At 37.7% G+C, this 22,844-nt stretch overlaps 1 protein-coding gene across 1 annotated transcript in view; it reads right to left on the minus strand.

The window, feature by feature from the left end:
- Nucleotides 1–22,844, minus strand: part of COL19A1 (collagen type XIX alpha 1 chain) — a 178,408-nt gene that overhangs the window by 111,785 nt on the left and 43,779 nt on the right. The window contains exon 11 of the mRNA XM_030944776.1: nucleotides 238–282. Coding sequence (XP_030800636.1) covers nucleotides 238–282 — 45 coding nt within the window. The remainder of the gene's footprint in view (nucleotides 1–237; nucleotides 283–22,844) is intronic.

Below are 22,844 nucleotides of genomic sequence, written 5' to 3' on the forward strand. Positions count from 1 at the left end.
CAGAGGTTCTGTTGGTTCCTCCAAAAACTTTTTCTTAGAGAAAAAAAAAATCTAAATGAAGCCCTGATGGCGCTCAGCAAATACACAAAGAACTTCTCATTCTTCAGCATTTACATATCAAAAATGTAAGAGTTTTATGAATTAAAGGGTTAAGGTAGACAGTCAGAACAAAGCTCTACTTGGTTGGCCATATATCATATTGTTAAACCAATAAATTACATGGACAGAATAATTTACCTTTTCACCTTCTTCACCTTTACTACCTGGAAAGCCACGTTCACCCTGGAACACAAAAGGATAAAATACAAATCTCAAACAAATATTGTTCAAGTAATTGTATTCTTTAAAATAATTTTACTGGAGTGAAGTTTTATTATGAGACAGAAATGAAGTAATTTGGATGCTGATTGTCTCTCATTCAAAAAGGTGTGAAATGTCTACAAGAAATGATATGGCTTTCCATAGTTTAGTCAGTTAATGGGAGTAATTTATTTTTCCATTCATCCTAAGGGATTTTCTCAGATTTAAAAATTCTCAACTACTTATTGAGTCTAGACCTGCTAATTAAAGTACTTCTATTATTCTGCAGAACCAATTTTAATACATTTATTTCCATTAATACCTTCATTCTAATTTTTAAATACAACTAGTCAACTGTGAAGGTCTCCTACCCAGATCAACTGAAAAAATATACAGATATGATTTAGGAAAAGAAAACTAATTTCTTTCACTTTGAAAAGCATATGAAATTACCCAAGTATTAAAAACAAACCAAAACAAAGAAAGAGAAAACACAGAAGGGGTGAGTTTTAAACAATTAACTCAACCTCAGGTTGTTTCAGCAGACTGAATTCTTTGTTTGATGGTATTTCAATAAAAAGGCCTATTATAATGCTCTTTCCAGCCCTAATTTCCTAACTTTAAGTTCAGAAAAGGATCACAGTGTACAATGTTACTATGTTAACATCTTCATCAAATGCAATCTGCAGCCTGTCTATATTATACAAAAATAACGGCTGCTCTAGGTTTTTATTAATGTATACTTGCATGTTTTGTGAGACATACAGAAGAGAGATGGGCAAAATTATACACAGACAGCACAAAAACGACCTAATTAAGAAAATGCAAACTTTTTCTTTCTCTCTCAAATCATCTAGCAGGAGATAGTTTGCATGTCTTTTCCAGCCTCCAGAATTCAGTCTCATGGCCTCAGCACAACATACGTTATTTATACATCTGTAGACGAAAAGAGTGGAAAATATCCAAAGGAAAGCTTATAGAGTTTTTAAAATTCCTTTAAAAAAATTAGACAGAGCAATGTCTAAACATTCTTTCACCCTTCAGAGAGTGTAATTTCCTTAAATAGAAGTTTAAGGTTTAAGTGAGGTTAACTAGAACAGCTGGCTATAACTTGCAAAATTTGTAGCAGCATTTTGTCAAATCTTTCAAGTAACATATCATGTACTGATCATGTACTACACATCTGGGAATTGAATTCAAAGCTTTGGAGGTGTACAGACATATAAATTATCAAATCGTTCTGGACTTTTCATCACTTCCTACAGTGGCTGCCTTTTACTTTTTTCTTTTGGAGGGGGTGGCTTATACAATCAACAGCTCAGTTTTAGAAGCAAGCCCAAGAGCAGCATACAAAATGGTATCTAGTGAAATAAACTTCTGCATGTCCTCACCTAAAAATGAGAGGCTAATTCCTGAAATAATTTACAAATGTATACGATTTCTGTTCAGTTCATCTAGTTTCCTTTTTTTGTGAAAAGTCATGTCAGATATTCTTTAGAAGCCCCTTCCAACCTGTGTTGTTCTATGATTCCCATTCTTCCCCAACTGCTGGACACACAATACAGCTAACACTCTAAAAAATTTGTGGAAGTGTTTTCTTCATTTAGCTTTCCCATTTGTGTTTTTACTCAATCCCAAATTCATTGCACAAAACTTATTCTGAGATAGAGTCAAAATTTCTCTGATTTTAGCTTGTATTCATCACCTCTCATCCTTTCATTGCACACCTCTGATAGGAGTCTGACTCTGGCTTTTCCACACCCACCCAGTATTTACAGACAGCAATGAGTCTGCACACCACCCACCACGCCCACTTTCCAAATCATCTCACCTTAAGGCTGAACAAGCCCAGCTCCCTCAGCCTCCCCTCTTACATCATGGGCTTCAAGCCCTGGTGAACTCGGTGGGCCTCCATGGGACTCACCCCAAGGAGCTGCTCTTTACCCTCTCCAAGGAGATCCAAAGTGGATGCAGAACTCCAGATGTGGTAGCACAAGCACTCACCAATCACTCTTCCTGGTCTGCTGGACATGCCCCGGCTAAGGCAGCCCAAGATGCCTTTGGCCTTATGCAAACAAAGGGCATCCAGCAGAACTCCCAACTCCCTTTCTGTAGAGCTCCTTCTAGAAATTTGGCACCTTGCCTGTACTGTGGCATAAGGGTATTCCTTCTCAGAGGCCTACCCCTGTGTTTTCCTATGCTTAACTTTAAGAGTTCTGTGATAGCTCATTTCTCAATATTGTTTCTCCCCTACCTTCCAGCACACTGAGACTACTTCCCTGCATTTGATAACATCCACGAACTTGCTGAGAACCCTATCATGCATGTTATCAATAAAGACATTAAATAATATCCAGTATTGCCTCACGGGTATGACACTTATTAGGGAGCAGTCAGACTGCATAGCATCATTCCACCTTTGACCCCAATCTTCCACCCACTCTGTTGTTCATTTATCCAGTCAGAGCCCCACAGATTCTAGTGTAATAATGTGTCTGAAGACTAGGCCAAAAGCCTGGCTGGAATCAAGGAATACAACACCCAGTGCACTCCCCTAATCCACACTGACAGCCATTTTATCAGAGTAGGCAATCAGGTAGATCAGTGTGATTTATCCTTGGTAAATCCACGCTGGCTGTTTGCAGTGACCTTCTAGTCCTTCTTCTGTTCAGATATGCCTTCCAGGATTTGCTACATCATTTTTCCAGGGACAGAGGTGGGGGTGGCTGGCCTGCAGTTCAATGGATCCTTGAAGATGGACATGATGTTTGCCTGTTTCCAGTCATCAGTGACCTTCCCTAGTAATCATAATTTTTTTATAATGACAGAGGGCAACCCTGCAGTCACATCAGCCAGCTGCCCCAGCACCTCTGGATGCATAATGTTTGGCATTGTGTAAGCATCTAAGCAGCTTAAGTGCTCCTTAACACTTCTTCTGTGGTTCAAGGTTCATCATTACACTCTCTGCTAACATGCTTAAGTAAACTGGGATGCCTGAGGGCAAAACTTATTAGGGAAAAAACAAGGTGAAAAAAAAATGGGTAGTCTCAGCCTTTTTCACAGCCCCCACCCATTAAGCAGCAGGTCAACCTTTTCTTCAGCTTTGTTTTTGCAATGGATGCAGTTAACAGAACCCCTTAAAACTCTCTTACTAGTTTCAATTCCAGAGGAGTTTCTGGTTTCCTAACTCCATCACCACATGCTCTGGCAGCGTCTCTATGCTCCTACTGGATAGCTCACCCGTGCTTCCACTGCTTGCTTTCTTTTCTGTCTGAGGTCAGCCAGAAGCATCTTGCTCATCCATGCTGGCCTTCTGCCATACTCACTCAACTCCCCTGCATAACAACATGGAGTGCTCTTGGGGTTTTAAGAAGCTGTCCTTGAAGATTAATCAGCTGGACTCCTCAGATTTGCAGGACAGTTTCTATCATTCCTTGGCTTCCTGTTTGCCAGACTCAAAACATTTTTCTCCTTGATACTTTCCTCAGATGGCTTGTTTTCTAGGCCCCTGAACATAAACTAATTCCCTGCTGGACCCTCTCTGGTTTCTCCACATCTTTTGAGGAAGTGAGGGTGGAGGACTCCCCCAAACATGACACAGCATACTGACTGCAGCACCACCAAGCAAAGAAGTGAAAATATCTCCCCATCATCTGCTAGGTGAAATTTTAATTATATAGTCCAATATGTGGTTTATTTTATTCCAGTAGGAAACACTGTTAGCTCATAATTCAGTCTCATGTCTACATCCCTATTATTTTCAGCAATGTTGCTGTTCAACAAGTCAGTTCTTGCCTGTACCAATGTTAGTGATCAACAATGCCTTATTGTTTCAGAATTAATCCAGATTTTTCTGCACATATTTGAATTTTAAAAAAAATCCAAATTAGAGAAAATAAGAAATATAGACAGCAAAACGTAGTTAAAGTAGTTTAGGAAATTTCCACTTGACAGTATAAAAAAAGATAACAGTACTAGCCACTAGTAACTTATTCCAAAGAATACAAATGCTGCAGAAATAAAAAAAGTGAAATTTAAGAAGTACCACATGTATGGTTGACTTAAATTCTTCTTTGTGTGGCCAAATTCTCATATTAAGTTAGACAAAACATTTCACACAAATTTTTCATGGACAATCATTGATTGCTTGTCCTAATATCACTGAAGGATTGCTGATCTCATTTTCAGTGTTTTAAATATGCCTGCAGTACAAGCCAGCGGGATCCTGGCTTTGAGTGTAGAAATGGATAGACTGTGGTAATCTTATTGCTGAAGAAAATGCTGGCCACCTCATCTGCAGAAAATAAGTTCCTTCCTTCCTTCCCCTTGTGCTATATTACAGGAAGTGTCTGCCCTAAAGATACACAAATTGCATCAAGGTCATGTTGCAGAACACTTTCTCAAAATTTTAATAACAACAAAATAGTGGGGATTTTTTTTGTGTGGTCTCTTAATTTGTTGAAGCAGCAGAACTATTTCCCCTACAATTTTCTAAAAGGAATTAGCTGGACAGGCATTAAGATTTAATTCCAAATATTTGCAATTAAAAGCACCTGCAACCAACAAAAAATCTGACCATGGAAAGAGGCAATTTTAACAAGTATTACCAGCAAGGTCTATAATAAACATGTCTCTTTTTGCAAGTTCTAGCCTTCCTACAATATTCCACTTCTGGAAAGGAGCAAAATGGAAGAGTGGAAGAAAAGACCTGTACAGTTTGAAGAATTAAGCAACTGGTATTAATGCAAAATAATACTGCTGGGTAGGTTTGTACCACAGCACCACATGTCCTTTCTCTTTTGAAAGAGAAGTCAATAGTAAAGTTCCTCTGACACATTATATAACTGAGAAACTGGATATGTAATTCGAGTATCATTTATCTAGATACTGGACAGCTGGCAAAAAGGATGTTGAGACTGCAAATGGTTAGAAGGAAACTTTTTTATTTGTTTGGGTATTTGTTTGGTTTCTCTTCTACCTTGGAGCCAGTAATACTGTGCTTGCCAGGAGCACCTACTAAGGCAGTTTCCCCTGAAACAAACTGTACACAGACATCATTTTACAGACCTATCTCATGACTGAGCTAAATTAAGAGAAAAAGGCATCTGTACATGTATTGCTTCTCATTTCTTTTCTATGGAATAGCTGAATTAATTTCCAGAGTTATATATGTCTCCTACCTTGTATTTGGTTAATGTGGTTTTCACGTTTAAAATAATAGGCCATTAACAATTACAGGTTATCTAATTCTGTAGCAGATACAGCTGTAGGTCACTTCAGACAACTAGACAACAGAATTTAGAGAATTTTGACCACATGAAAAGCTTTCTCAAGCTTCATTTCAGGCCCTGTTCTGAAGAAGACAGTCCAGAAGGCGCTTGCATGCTACCCAAGTACCTAAAACCCCAACAAGTGGGCCACAGCTTCCACTGTCTCCCCAGCACCTATTAGGCACTTGAGCACACAGGGATCTACCCTTAAACCATTCAGTCCAACACGGAGCTGTATGCACAAGGCAGACTGCTGGTTTCTAGGCTCTGCTCAAAGGGCCATTTCAGAGCTCTCCTTCATCTCCAAGTGCCCAACTTACTCAGCAGGAAGAAAGGCAAATCTTGATCCTCTGCAACCAGGCAGGCTTGCCCTACTTCCCAAGTGAATGTTTTATACAGGCTGTTAATTTACTGTGTCCTCTAACGCATGTTTTAAAAAAAGAGCAAAGTAAGCCATCTGTACAGTTGACTGTCACCCTGACTCCTGAATGACTTTCTCCTTACACTGCCCATGAAAATTAAGGATCTGACTTGAACTTGCAAATTCCATTCCAGGAACAAGATGCTTAAAAGTTACATACAGAACCTGAGCATAAGTAAAATCAAACATCTTGTTAGTCAAAAATATTTTTAAAAGGTAACACTTCAAGCTGAGCAACACAGTAAACTTCCTCCTCAATATTTGAATAAGGAGTATTTGAACAAAAGCAAACCATAAATCAAGAACTTTGAGTTCAGAGCTAGACAATTCAATTCTGAATTTAATATATAGCTTTACAAGGAAAAGGCAAAGTTAAAAGCCTAGTAATATCTCATTAAGAATTAGAATATAAAAATTTGCAGTAATTTCATTTTCTATTCCTTCTTAGCAAAGTGTATTAAATAATTACAGACCTAGTGAGAACCTGGCTCTGCCACTGAAAGCTAAGAACCACCCTACATTTACAGATTCATGAAATATGCCACCATGAATACATTAATTTTTTTGTCATAATTAAACTATAGTCACTGAGCTGAATTTTGGTAGAATTCATTTCTGCTCATACGGCTTCTAATAGGAGCTTAGAAGTCTTAATAAAAGAATCTCAAATGAAATCCTTTCTCCATTCCATTCATGGATGTGATGTCCTTGACAGAAGTTGGCCCTAATAACTTGTACACCACCCAGTTGAGTTTTCTGTCCACGCCGAAAGTCGCCAACAAAAGTTTTGAAAGTTCACTTGCTTGATTCCAAGCCAAGCAGGAGACAAATGCCTCACAGACACAAAAAGAACAAAGACAAAGGAAAAACCCCAGGCTCTCTTAAAAGCAGAAAGAGCCAATAAAAGAACGATTGTTCATCAGAATGATGCAAATAATTAAGTAAATAAATAGAAAGCCCTCATGATATACAACAATTAAAATAAATCTTAAAATAGCTTGCTAAAATGGCATTTTTGTAACTCCACTTATGGCACAATTTCCAACTTCTTCTTTCCAGCTCCTGTCTATAACAATACATGGGAAAAAGTAGAGGGGAAAAGGTCTAATTAATCATTACAAGTAATAGTTAGCACTTCATTTTCTCTAGATTTACAAAATGGATTGTGAAAAATTCTTCATAGTCTGCTACCAGCTAATAAAGTTTCATCTTCCCTGCTATACTGGATCACTGTAAACTAGAAGCACACCCCCAAAACACAATCACAGATTTTTTTATGAAAAGAAGCCATAGGTCTTTTGTCTTGCATTGTTTAATCGGTGCTCTACAGATTTTTATTTCTTCATGCAAAAATACACTTTTACATCAAGACCATCAGTACTGGTTCTTATTAAATCTAAAATGATTGATGTTGTAATTGCTTTAACTGTTTTTGAAATGTGTAATGTATTTATATACACAGTCCTTAATATACTTATAACTTATTGAGTTTTTCAGTTTATAATTGCACTGCAACAACTTATAAAATTAGAGAAGAATTCTGAAGACAGAGTAAGATACGTTGTTGCTTTGTATGTGTGTATATAACAACACTCTTAAAATGGATGTACATCAGTTTTTATACCTTGATTTCCACATTAACTCTTTCTCCCTCTCAAATAAAGGACTTCCACCCTAAAAAATTGAACACAATAAAAGCAGAGGCTATCTTAACATATAAGCATATGAACTTTATCAGGAGTGTTGTCTGCACTGTGAAATAATATTGGAACAAAAAATTAATTAGGAATCCCATTACCTAAACACACACACACACACAAAAAAAAAACCAAACAAACAAAAAAACCAAAAAAAAACCCCAAAAAACCCAAAAACCAAAAAAACCCAAAAAACCAGAACAAGTGTTGAAAGAAACTTTTATCAATCACTTGGAATGCGTTTTGCTATTTGGACTATTTTAGGCACTAACAAGATTTATAATGGCAAACATACTGGAACTTCATGAGATTCTCTTCAAGGCTGGGAAAGAGAAACAATTACTGTAAAATACTTAAAGCATTTTTGAGACATGGTTCTATGAAACTAAAAACAAACAAAAAAGAAACCCAGAAAAAAAAAGCCACCAAAAAGCAGTCAGATGTTTCTCCATTCTCAATATGAAAACCAAACTTTTTTATTTTTAAATTTACTGGGGCACTGCCAGTAGCTTGATTTACTAAATAGCCTTGATACTCCAGGGTTACTAGCAAGGAAACTCATCTTAATAGAAGCAAAATCAGCACGGTCAAACACTACTTAGTGTTTTGATAATTTATGGATATGTGCCTTCCATTAGTCTAAGTATGCCAGACCCTTGGAATAATCTAATAGCCTGGTGTTTTAAAATGAGGACAACTATTTTTAGCATTGCAGAAATGGAGTGGAATGTTCAACAATTTACTGTCAGTGGGCTTGAGCAGCATCCTCCCCTGTGGAGCACGTACCCAGCCAGTGCAGAGCCACCAGCAGGGGCAGAGCTTTGCCTTGAACAGATAAAAATCCCACACCAATTACAGTCCATTATATGACACCTTTCTTAGCCTACTGGAATATTTCCTTGTTTATTTAAACAGGCTCTTGTTAATGGACAGGATCACCTGATAGAATATTAGTTATGTAAAAATGTATTCAAAATCTATTTATTTAAACTTGCTCCATGAATTTCCTGGATTACTCATGCCAAGAGTAATCCAGTAATTCTGCTGAACATTACGACATTTTGGCTTCGCTGCATCTACCAAGCCTTTCATTCCCTCTTGGTTACTGCTGAGTTACCAGCACTTCCTGAGTTCTTGCTCAGTGCTATCCTTGTTGCAAACTTGATCCATGTGAGCAAGAATAAGATCTTCCCTTAAAATAACCTGATGAAGAAGGGCTTGTGACAGGTAAATAGTTCATTTCCTTTGCTCTGTCCTGCTTCCACAGTGGAGCACATACACCATGGTTGGGCCACAGGGGCCAGGGCAGGTCAGAAGTCTCATGTTAAGTAACTGCTCAAGAGAAAGGCAAATGGCAATAACCCTACTGTCTTATTTGCATATTACAACACAGACTGAGTTCAGAAGGCACCAATCTTCCTCATTCCCATCACTTTCTGTTACCCATCTTTGGGACAAGACCGACTTGCCTATTCATTCAGGCAATTGGATTTTAATATACTTAAAATTAAATGACACTTGGAAATCTAGATTTTGATGCTTTATATTCAGACTAAAGAATCAGCAGTTGTAGGCAGCTCAGAGCATCAGAGAACATTGCCACAGGGCTCCATAATCCAGACTGCACTCTCTTTAGTTGGCATTGTTTCCTTTTTTTTGCTGTGAGTGTGTCTCAAAAACCATGCAAATCACACAATATCTATATTCAAATACATAAAGCATATCTATACTCAAATACATAAAACATATTTTCATAAGTTAAGTAGATAAGTCAAAAGTTTGTTCCTATATTTTTCCCCACAAATTATTTCCACCCAAAAGAAGAAGTCAGAGAAGTTGTTCTAAAAACCAAAGATGAAAGGATCACTCAATTTATTGACATGCACAACTACAGCCAGGTATAGTGCCTTTTTCCCTTTTTTTTCTCCTTTTTTCTCTGGTAATAAACTGACTGAAGTCTTTGTGACATATGTCAAAGACTGGTTTCTGTGCCATAAGAAAACTATCAGCAGAAGCAGAGCCACTGTTATCAGTAGGTCTTCTTTCTGCCTTTGGCAATTACAAGTGGTATTCACTGCTCTTGCATGTCCTTAAAGAGGTGACAACTTAAAAATACAGTGCAGACACAAATTAAACATGGGCTGATAACAATCCAGTTAATTTGATCTACAACATCATATACAGAACATTAAAAAAAATGCAAATAAAATTCACAAGAACATTTCCGGCAGAGTAGTGAGAATATGCAAATAGGATTCTGGCTGAAAAAATTCTCAAAGGTTTAAAAGTTCTTATAGATGAATAGTTTAAAAATTAAGTCTAGCCAGTTGAATATTTCGATTATCTGAAGTAATACCATTGAAAAAAGTTTGAAGGTATCTTATACTCAAGGACAACTGATAGTTTATTGCAACTATGTTTTTTCCCCTTACAGCAGCTCTGTCAAAAGGAAAATTGCCTGACCTACACACCATCTATTAATTTACTGCTAATCCAACCATAACCTAGCGTTAAAGCAAATCCAAATCCTATTAAAGTTTCAACAGAACTGGAAAGCAATCTAATTGTCCTTGCTTAAATAATATTTGAAATGCAATAATGCTCAATGTATGTTAAAAAGCATTATACATTATGAACATATTGCTAAGGTCTTTCAAAAATAATATAATATGACTATTATATTCAACATAATAGTTGGACCCTCAGGTTTATATTAGGAATGTAAAGAGCACCGGTCAATTTCTTACATCTCAGAAGCTATTCTTTATAAGAGAACTATCATCATCATCATCATCAGTAGCCAGGTCCATAATCTGAAGATTCAGAAGGCAGATTCTCAGCTGGTAGAAATGAAAGTTTAACTAAAAAAAGTCAGACCCACAGACCATTAAATATAAACTTCAATGTTTAACCACACAGCTATGAAATGCAAAAAAGCAGTAGAAAAGGTAATCATTTAGGCTGAATCAGAGACAAATATAACTGCATATAGACTGAAATTTCTAGTCTAAGAACCAAGTCATATCAGTACTTTTCCTGAAATGCCATATTGTCAGTGTGTTTGCAGCTCCAACCTCTTTTCAACCACTGATAAATAAGGCAAGGTACAGTTTCCAGGTCTCCGCTTACACATAGATTTTTACGGCTTTTCCAAGAAATGTCTCTTCTCACTTCCAAAACAGTGCTTTTGACATTTACTGTGAAAAGACAGACTTTTGGAGACAGATTAAGAGGATATACCAACCTATATAATAATAGGTAATTGCTATATTATTAAGACTAACCGGGTATATTAAGACTAACCCGTCAATCAGCAGATCTACTGTCAGCACAGGAACCCTGGAGCTGCTCCCTAAAGGTAAGTCTCCATTTCCATAAATTCTGAGCACCTCTGTGGGTAATGGTGACATCTCAGCCTAGTAGGGTCGTAGTTTTCCCTTCCAGGCCTTTTCTTAACCTCTTTGAGGCTTATTTCCCTACTCTGCATACTACATCTGGGATGCCTGACAGAAAGTAACTTGTCCGCTATCTGAGGGACACAAATTTTTTGTGTGAGTTTTTAACCATCCTCTCATTAAAGCCTAATGTTTATTAAGAGAATCAACACTACTCTGACACCCATTTCTCCAGCTGCATTCCTTTCTCATTCTTCTGTAGTTCAGCAGAAGTTCTGCCAGTACAGTGTATTCTAGAGGGTGATATTTCTTCTGGCTATCTGACAAGACTGGCAGTATAACCCTGTCACCACAGAGAGTCATGCATTTTTCTTAGTAGATCCTGAAGTCTTACCTCTTTCCAACTCATGGATTTGATGAAGACACAAATGTTCAGACCAAAGTACGGAGAAATGGGGTGGAGAAGACAAACTGGCCACAGCCACTCTTACATTACGTATCCTACCTGCTTAGGTTCCCATTAATCAAAGATGATTGGCAAAATCATCCTGCTACTCTTCTGTTTTCATTGCTGCCTTTGCTAGCAGAGCTGCTATCATGGCACTGACTAACAAATGCCTTCTTCTCATTAAAATAAAACCAATCCCCTTCCACCCCCCCAGACTGCCACTGAGAAAATCTCTCTCCATCTATGCAATGTGCTGTAATGCAGCTTACAACAAAGCTTTAAAAATTCATTAAGGAATAGCATTGTCCACATTGTACACAATTCCCGTCTGTAAAATAGTAGGAAACTATGGAACTTTCCTACCTTTGCTCTTCCCTCATGGCCTTTGCTCTTCCCTCATGGCCTTGGGTGCACCCCTATTAATACTGTATGCTCCACTGGACAGGGAATTTATTTAACTCCCCCTTTGTGCTACTCTGTCCGAGAAAATCCCAAAACCTTGTCATGTTGTGGGAAGACACACCAATATAGAGTATATGGCCACAGCCCAGAAGCCTGGCACTCTCCTTCCATTCATACCTTTAAAGTGAATTGTCATTCTGCAAAGTGGACAGCTAAATAATTATTTCTTGAGATATTATTGTCAATAGCTACAAATAGTTGCTATGCATCTTCCATGTGTAAAGGTAACAGGTTACAACTATAAAACAAAGTTAATTATGAATTAATTTCTCCTGTTTAGAGTCTTATTTCAAAGTAACATCATGTTATTTTCATGTGTGTGGGACAATCAGAAGAACTGTCATTCACAAAAGAACAGGAGCATAGTGAAAGGGGTGGTAATTCTGAAGAAAAAGCATTAGCTGACTAACTTCTCAGTATCTGTAAAAAAAAAATTGTCTTGTGTGAGGTACTTGTTAAACACAAATCAAACACCTGTCACCCAGCTGGGCCACGTGTGTCACTGCTGAGCCATCTGCAGGAACACACTCTGTGCCAGTTGCTTTACTTAGTGTGGCCTGGGAACAAGAATCCATTAGACAAAAAGTCAACAGTGGAATTAGCAGCACTTTTTCTTTTAGTGCCCTTCCACTTACTTGTTTGACTTCTTGTGTTACTATTTTTGGGAGCCTCATGCCAGAGAAACAGTGCTGACTGCTGATTAGACAAGACTTGGCCCAGCCTCAGCGTGTCACATTAATTTAATCGGTTCAGACTTGAAACATGCAGTATGGATCTTAGGTGTTTATAAATATGGGCTAGCAGTGAGAACTAAAAAAATAAAAATACATTCTGGTTTGCAATACCTGTGAATGATTTTACTGTACCAATAAAATGGAATTTTTATTTCCAACAATTTGGTATCTGTGAATTTAAAAAAGCAATTTACATTGAATTTGGAATATAAAAACTGTGCTACAATTTTAGTGTATTTGGGGGCAAGAAATATATTCATTGACATTAAAAATGTACATATAAGCTGCATTTATTTAAATTTTAATAATAAAATAATTAAATTTTAATAATAATAAAAACCCACTAAAAAGGGCAAAGGAGAGTTAACAGGCCACAAGTCACAGCAGCCAACAGTATTATCTACAACCTCTGTATAATTTGTACTATGTATAATTTTTTTACTGTATGAAACAAAGAATTTTTTTTAAAAACCTAATGTCCTACTCATAATAGGAGTTATTATCCAGGCAGAAAATACTCATATATCATTTAAATGAAGCACAATAACACAAGTTATTCATAATTATCCTAATATAGATTAATGATTCATCAGATCAAAAAATCTAGTATTGTGTGAAGTTCAATACCTAGTGCCTTAAAAGAAGACAAAGAAAACTAAGCAAAATGTGTCAGACAAGATGTACAATGTGGCAGTACAGTGAGAAAGTTCCTTCCTCCCCAATTAGCCCATTTCCTGCAACACACTGCTGCCAACTTTTACAGTGCAATAATGGGTACTGACAGTTCTGCATTCTGATGAGATGTGGAAAGTTCAGAATATCAGTTTCATAAACGTACAGTCTCTAGCCATCAAAAAAGAAGGGGAAAAATCATACAAGATTAAAATCTATGTGCCACAGAAACCTTCCAGAAAGAATCCAATAAATACAATTTATGAACAATTGAAGAAGGATCCTCAAGCCTCCCCTGCCCTTTCAAGCTCTGTAAGGTCCTGACTGAAGCTTTTCAAACACAGTTAAGAGCCCCAGAGCCAAGCAGACTCACAGCTAGAGTATTCATGACTGATTAAGGAACAAAGGGCTGCATTTAATGACTGCATTATTTAACAACTGCATTATGTTTTACTTCCACGTTACATAAGGGGCTAACAAAGGCCTGCCCTGCATGGCACCATGCCATGCTCTGCTTTGCTCCCTGCATCCCAGACCCCTGGAAAATGAATGGTGACCTTTGGTGGCTTTGGCCACACCTCACATCGCATCACAAAGGCGGCTGCTGCGCTCCAGGCCCCAGGAGCAGCCAGGCTCTGCTGGTTATTGCAGCTGCAGTGCAAATCCCAGAGGGTATATATACCTCCCACTCTTATCTCACCACTGCCACTCGCCTGCAGGAGAGCACGGCTTTGATGCCAAGCAATACAAATAATGTCTGGCTCCAAAATCACATTTGTACCTCTGTTCTACTGAGACATACTAATCTGATTTTGAGGGAACCCATGAGAGCACAGAAGACAATGCTGTAACTTTCCTCAGATGGGACTGAAGCATATTTCCTTTCGCTCAAAAAGCAATGATTCTTTAATTAAAAAATGAAGTCTTTGCTCACCAACACCTACAGCAGTCACCAGCACCCTTCCCTCCAGAATGGAAATAACACCCAAGCAGTGTCACTGCATTCCAGGTAATTTGATTCCACAGGGCTTTCTCTGGAGAACTGAACTGAACTGCTGTCGTTTAGCTTCAGGAACTGAAAAACCAGGGAGCCCGACAGCTCCTGGAGTTGTGAACTGCAAAATCACCTAATAAGGCAAAAATAAGTCAGCACAGCAGACAGCTCTCTGGAATCAAATTTATGATCAAAGGCTATTCAAAACACTTTCTTGTAATGTTAAGGAGAAAGCAAGAAGGCAAGAACCATACATGCTGAAGCAATGAAACAAGTTTTGGAAAGCATAATGATCTAAAGTCTATTTTCCAAGTAAGAGAATTTATTTTATTTTTAAGCATATCTATGTATCACAAATCTATTGCGACCTACTATTTTCATACGTGTCTATCTCTTAAAATCAGATGTATATTAATGTTACACTAAGATATGACTGAAAACACAAAAAGAATACAAACCTTGTAGAAAATCTGTTGCTGCTATAGATGGCATCCAACTGCCTGATTTACCATCACCAGCATTTCTCAAGCTCAAGGCTTTAAACTCAGTGGTAATGAAGTTTCCAATTGTACCACATTCTTACAGCTCACAACTCTCTTTGAAAAGATTTCTGATGTCAAATATTTTTCCTATGTTACTGGTTATGTTATTTTGTTTCTGCTAGAGACTCCAGAGCAAAGCAGCACAAAGACCTTTCAAAAGTTGAATAACTAACACAATTTATGTCCGTACATGATCTAAGAATATTGAAATATAACTGATTAGCAGTGATGGGAGCTCATAAATTGGATGGCACTGAATAAAAGACAGATAAACTGACTAAGATGGCTTTAAGCAGTACCTATCCAGTGCTCCACATGCATTTTGGAAGTTTTCTCAAAGATGCTGATGAGCTACTTCGGAAATATCCTGATCCCTGTCAAGGATCTGTACAGGACATGAAATGTGGAAGGCAATATGTCCAGAGATCTTTCAAGACAGCTGCAAGGAAAAGACTGCATTACTGAAAACTCAACACCAATGCCTTCCAAGATTTGTATACTTACATGAGTGATTAATACTCCAAAAGCACATGCTGAACTGACACAACAGGCCAAATTCCATGTCTCTTCTGCAAAGTCAAATATGCCCTGGAAAATTCTAGAGTTTGCATGGTCTAGCTGGAGCAATGGGCAAAGCAGAACAATGGTCACAAGGATGTTCATGATGAGGTTTTGATTTGGATATACATTTAAAACAAGTTTTCAGTTGTGGATTTCACGACACAGCTGGTCCTGAAACCCTGACCCTGTAGTAACTCAGTATGGAGATGGGTATTAAAAACATCTCTGAAAGCAATTGAAGTCACATGCTACACTAGCATATAGTGTTTTATTTTTTTTTCAAAATTTTCAGTTCATGTATATAAATTAAATCGTATTGGAAAACAAAGCACTGGACATTTCTAAGTCACATTTTATATTAAGAAAAGAAAAATCTCATAATGTAGCCATTTTCAAACTCATTTTCTCAGGTGCCACTAAGGGAAAGGAGAACTCTTCTCACCAGGCAGTGCAAAGTGGACGTTTGAGGAAGCAGTCTTGATAGCATTCATACCACAAACAGTATCTATATCACATTTAGAGTAGCCCTTTTCTAATTATTTCCTTACCTGTTCCAAATATAAAGAGAACCCTACTCCAAAAGGATATTCAAATTTATCAAAACTGAAATCAATAGTGTTTGGTTTCCAAGTCAGCTAAAACTGGAGACAGCACAGTGATACTGGACTTGAGTAAACTGAAGTACCAGAGGACACAGTTAAATTAAGAAAAACAAGACTACAAGCAGCATTATTTATACCAGTACTATTATCTTCTAACTCACAAAATATGTGAGTTCATGTACATTTAGTTGGCTCATCATCACACATACATGTGCTTGAAAACAAAGGACTAATCCTTTTACAAATACCTGCTGAACAGTTTCATGTAAAACTCATTTCGTGTAAATCTCATTTTCAATACTCAAAATTCAAATAGCACTCATAGAGTTGGTAGAGCTCTTGAAATGTAGACTTGTTTTTTTCTCTGGTCTGACTTTGATCTCCATCATATTTTACATGTGGTTTTACATGATCTCTGTCACTATGAGTTCTATACTATGAATTTTATACTATGGATCATGAGAAAGCAATTACTGTAGAGGTTTGGATAAAGGGGATTGGACAAACCCAGTTTAATTTGGTAAATATTCTGAATATAAATCTGTGTAGAAATAAACACTTTTTGATTTACATAAGCATGTCTTTCTCTTTTTAGTCTAAACTATTTTATTAATATACTGCAGAAGGATCTATAGAGTGTAGTAGCAAATGCACAGCATTGAACATTTCATTGCTTCAAGCTCACATGCAAGACCAGCTATTCTAAAAAGCTTACTCAATGTATTTAATATTTTAGGAAGAGTGTTCATAATCTAGATTGCAAAAAATCAATGCAAAAAAATAAAACAATAAAGTTAAGCCATTGGAAAGTCAAATATTCAAAGTGAATGTTGTCACAAGTATTTCACAAAGCGGAGTTTGTGGTCTATTAATTGTATCATTGTATCATGAGGAAGCACTTACTATAGAGGTTTAGATAAAGGGGAATGGACAAATCCTGTTTAGTTCAGTAAATCTGATTTTTCTGAATTATCTTACTGCCTACATCAATTTCATTTTTCAGAATGTAGTCATTGATAAAGAAGAAAAAAATATTTTCATAATAGAAAAATTAGAAAAACACTGAGTCCTTTGAGCCCTTTGAGCCTTACTGCCATCAGTACATTCTCAGAAGCATAAGGCATTTCTGGCTAGCAGGACCCATAACATACATAAACCACAGAATCCTTAAGGTTGCAGAAGACCTCTAGGATTGAGTCCAACCATTAACCTAACACTGATCTCTCCACCACTAAACTATGTCACCAAATTCCACATTTTTGGAACACTTAGAGAGATGTTGACTCAAACCTCTTCCATGGACAGCCCATTCCAATGCCTGATCACCCTTTTGGTGAAGAAGTTTTTCCTAATATGAAATCTAAACATCCCCTGGAGTGACTTGAGGCCATTTCCTCTTATCCTGTCACTTGTTACCTGAGAGAAGAAACCAACACTCACTACAATCTCCTCTCAGGTAATTGGAGGGAACCATAAGGTCTCCAACTCACCAAGAGGCTTAATACTTTATATCAAAATACCTGCCACAGGTGGCTGCTTATCTCAGAACCATGAACTCCTGCTAAACTGCTCGAGCATGCAAAGATTGTCTACCCCTAAAATGTACATGCCAAAATGCTTTAGAAATTTACCACAATTGTCAAGGCATCACAGATCAGCAAAAAATAACCCTGTAACCCAAACAGGACTCCATCACTTAGCATCCAGAACTCAAATAAACTTTCAGTTTTGAGCTTCATTGCCATGGCATTATAGAGCCAGAAGCAAAGAGAAGGAAAGGATTTAACTTATTTGGATCAGTGACACAAGAAGTGCAGGAAAAAGGAAAGTCTCAACTATACAGAGGAAAATTAAATCCAGCTTGATTCAAGTTTACAAAAAGCTACGAAGGAAAGTAAAAAAAATGAGCTCCCGTAAGTGAAGACACTGAGATCAGGTGGTTGGTGGAATTTCCCCCCCCTTATCCTCAGAAAATGTCTAACACATTTTTAAGGCTTGAAGACTTGATGGTTCAAAGTGCTGTCAGACTGTTTGGAAAGCCTGGAAATACACCATATAGGGAGGATCAGAGAATCATAGAAAGGCTTGGGTTGAAACAGATCTTGAAAATCATCTAGTTCCTACCCCTCTGCCATGGGCAGGGATGCCACCCATTAGACCAGGTTGCTCAGGACCTCATGCAACCTGACCTTAAACACTTCCAGGAATGGGGCATTTACAACTTCTCTGGGCAACCTGTTCCAGTGCCTCACCACCCTCTGAGTAAAGAATTTCTTCCTGACATTTTATCCAGAGCTCTCGTATTTCAGTTTAAAACCTTCTCCCCTTGTCCTATCATTATCTGCCCTTGTAAAAGTTAGCTCTCTCTCTTCTTTGTAAGCCCTCTGTAAGTAGTGGAAGGATCCATCCCATGATATGCTTTGTGCAGAGCCACAACACAAAACACACATCATGGAGGTCTGCAACAATCCCCCAGTGGGTGCTGTGGAAAGGACCTGCATATATTCAACCTGTATGGAAGTAAGATGATGTTATGACTTCAGTTAGGGAGAAGCCTGTGGGTCACACAGGAATGTTGTCTCTCCATTTCAGTAGTACAGGAACACTAGGAAAATAAATAAAGATTTTAAAACAGAAATATTTCACAGCAATGTATTGACCTTGCTCAGGTTATGCCAGTGATGTGACCCTGTACACAGCAGTGAGAGGTGAAGCCCATTCTTAATGGCTGAGCAATCAGTTTTTGTTGCCATAATGAATCTAACTGCTAGATCAGGATTACTTGATTTCTGGAGCAGATAGGTGGCTGTCATATTATATCTTAAAGCAGTCCAGTCACCTCAAACCTCCACTTCAGGGACAGATTTAATTTCTCATGCCATAACCAGCACTCTGGCTACAATCCAGTTATACTAAATGACTTCAGAAGTGTATCCAGAGGCAATTTCACTTGCTAATCACCAAAAAGTAGGCTAACAGTGCTTCCTTCAACACATTTCTTCTGTGCTCACAGCCTTTGCTGAACACTGTCAGAAGGACAGAGCCTAAGGTCTCACACATATAGGGATTCTGATTAAGAACAACTTCCAGTTGCTCTTGTATCATGGTTTGACAGATCCATTGAAGAAGTGTGCCTAGAAGGCTTAGCGACAAATCAGTCCCCATTGCAAGAAAGGGATCATGCCACTGTATTCCATCTCTTCTGATAGTCTACAAAGGAAGCAAATTTCCCTCCAAGGGAAGCCTACTACCCTCTTATTTCAGAATTCTAAACAAGTACCTCAGAACTATCTCCTCTGATAATCTCAGGAGTTTGTCCTGTTGCCCCAAGCAGGTTTTACTATTAAAAATAAAAATCTCTTAAGACATTTTCCTGAAAAAGGATGGGGAAAAAGAACTAGATAGGTGGACATCAAATAGACAGTCACATATGTAATGGTGCTATCTACTGTTTTGTGGCTTTGGGGGCCTGAGGTAGGGCTCCACAGGATCTGTTAGTTAGATTCTTGACTCTCCAGATTAGTCATAAGCACCATGACACTGACTTCTTTTAACCCAAAGGCAGATGAGACAACAGACATATTGTGGTGTCAATGAAAACCTCATTTTTTACTTTGGCAGCTTACAAGAACTGCATCAGAAAAATCAAAAAAACTGCTGAATTATGGCCAGAACATTCCTCTGCTTTCTTTAGAGTGTTGATGTTATTCTTATGTTACCATAGAGTCATCAAGCCTTAAACTCTGTTCTCTGTATTAGCCTTCAGCAGATCCAACCTCTTAATAGGCAAGAGCCTCCTAGAAGTCTACACCACTCACTTGTGCACCTATTAGCCAGCAGGCTGTGGCAAATCCACTGCAGCATTTAGTGAATGGGAAATTATGTTAGTGACAATATGTCTTGAAAGTGACAGAAGGCAAAGTGTCACATTTGAAGACAGACTGAACAATTTTCACACTTGAAAGTCAAGGCCAGATATGAAGACTCACAGATGCCTCACCATTTACCCACATCTTGAAAATTAAGTGTATGAGCACCAAGCACTGTTCTGGGAGATTCCCCTGTTAAGATTCTCTCAAGTAATAAAGCCTATTGTATAGTATTATTCTAAGTTTAGTTTTTCACTATATCAGGTATGTTTGAGATAATCAATCTAAAGAAACAGAATTTTCAATGGCCAAGTTTATCTCATTCTAAGGTAAACATCTAAAATAGGTCAAATGAATTGATATTGTTTGTGCATAACAACATGAGTAAAATCTATTGCTTATTTATTCTCTGAACCTTTTCCCAGGGAATGAAGTATAAGCAAAGGAGTATTGCAGTGGATAGGTTTTGGGAGTATATCAAGAGCACCTCTGTTCTTTGAAGCCTCAATCTTCAGTTAAATTTTAAGAAAGAGTATAACTTATTTTTCCTTCTTCCTGTTTCTAGCTAGTGACTCAGGAGCACATCTGCACAATGCTAAGAAACACACAGTGCAAAAACATAAGAAAATCCATACTAAGCAATTTAACATCTCCAACAATACATAACGCATGCTGAAGGATTTAAGAAGATATACAAACAGCAGTAACTCCTCAGAATGCTTTCTCAGCACTGCACAGTCTGTACTTCAACAGCCTGAAGGTAGGAGATGCCTTTGCAAACAACAGTGCTTAGAGTATTTTTATCATAGAGTACGTTGAGTTGCAAGGGACTCATCAGAATATTCAAGCCCAATTCCTGGCCCTGCACAGAACACCCCAAGAATCCCACCATGTGCCTCAGGGTCTTTTGTCCAAATGCTTCTTCACCTCAGACAGGTTTGGTGCTGCTCCTCCATTTCATTGTCTTTATGTACAATGTTAGCATCTGGAACACCACACTTAGGGGAGCACAAAAATAAAAGATTCTACAAATGTATATAGTTCTTGATTAATCATCTGGGAGAGAACAATTTAGTGCCTTCCACAACATGAGGAAAACATTCATTCCAGCTCCAGGAAGGAGCTAACACACACAGCACTGCACTACTCCACACAGGCATGACCACTCCGGCCAGCAGAAGCTGGATAGCTGGATCCCACTTTCTTCATCTAGTTATGCATGCACAAAATACTTTGCTTTCTTTTTTTGTTTTAGAAGTTTTAAGCTTTGACAGTTTTGTATTTTATGGTAGTTCATTTCTAATTCGCGGTTCATTTGTAATTTGTATTTTATATAGGCTGAATTAAGAGTTGTAATGTTCAGAAAAAGTACAATGTCTGGATGTTAAATAAGATCTGACTGTTGAGCTTCATGTAAACTAACAGGAGCTTTGGGATTTGGCCTGACAATGAATTTGCAAGGCGCTTAGCAAAAAAACCCAAACAATATTAACCATGGAAACTGTAATAATAATAACTTGGACTGGAAAAGCAACGTAGCCTGGTAAGTTTATAGCAAGATAACATCAGAGTAGGAGCTATGGAAAGAGCCAAGGGAAAACACAGCTTCATTCTAGATCAATCTCAATCTACGATGATTTACAATAACTCTTTCCATTAATTCACATCTAGGAGCACAGTAAAGTAAAACACTGTCTATCTGGATCAAAACAAAGGTTTCTCCAGTCAATTACAGGACTACAATTATGGCAACAACAGATGTCTACAGAAAAATATAACAGGGCAGCCATAAAGACTCCTCCTGTGGCTTTCCCAGATTCCAGCCTCTTGAAGTACAAGCAGACTGACACACTCAATTGAATTTTACTCCACTAATCTTCTAATACATTTTCAGACTTTTCAAGTTCTCTGTAGTGTTCAAACTGTAATATTGTAGCAGGAAGAAAGAGGCCTATCTTTTCTTTCTGTCCTTTTTGAACCTCCTATCAGATAGGTTTGATGCTGTAATTCGCACAATAAAGAACGAAATAAATAAATCAATCCCTATTAATCCTTTCTGCTCCATTCAGCACTGTACAGAGAACAGAACATGACATATTTTTTCTCAATTGTGCCTTTTTCAGATTGAAGTCCACATTGTCAGACTTTAATTGGAAGATGTCTGGTGCTCTTGATCACTCTTGACACCTCTGAATCTTTTCTGGTATTATTAGATTCACACTGAGGTGTGAGAACCAGAACTGTATTTATCATTCAAGTTGCAGCATAATACAGATGGATTCATTAAAAATAGTGACATTAAAACTCTTTTGCTTTGTTCCCTATTCTCTTCTTAGTAATTTGACTGGTGCTAAACAGCGACTCCATGTTTTCCTTGATCTGTAATTCCAAGATCATTTCCTGAACAGTAATAGCTAGTCCAGTGTGGCATGAAATGCATAATGCTTCCTTTGTTTTCCTCTTCATCTGCATCACTTGCCTATTGCTTCCTCTGAGTTTTACAAACCACTTGGCAATTCAGTTCTTCAACTTCTTCAATTCCTTTGAACATCTTTGCAGCCTGTACTCCATTTTTCTACCAATATAACTTAGTATCACCAACAAATACTTTGATTTTTACTTTTAACTTTGCTCATATACATCTACCTCCCATTTTTAAAAAAATCACAATTTGAGACAGAAAAATAAGTAAAAATAAAAGACAATTTCATGATTTTATGTCCTGTAAACCCACAGGTTTTAAGCCTGAGAGCAACAAGCTGTTTCCTCAGTGATATGAGGGTTGTTCTGTACTGAAGATTCTAGATATTAGACATAGACTTCCTCTAATACAGGTAAGTAGCGCCGAACCCAATAAGTGCATACAACTGTCTTATT

The sequence above is a fragment of the Camarhynchus parvulus genome, chromosome 3 (assembly GCF_901933205.1).
Source record: "Camarhynchus parvulus chromosome 3, STF_HiC, whole genome shotgun sequence".
NCBI classification, from domain to species: domain Eukaryota; kingdom Metazoa; phylum Chordata; class Aves; order Passeriformes; family Thraupidae; genus Camarhynchus; species Camarhynchus parvulus.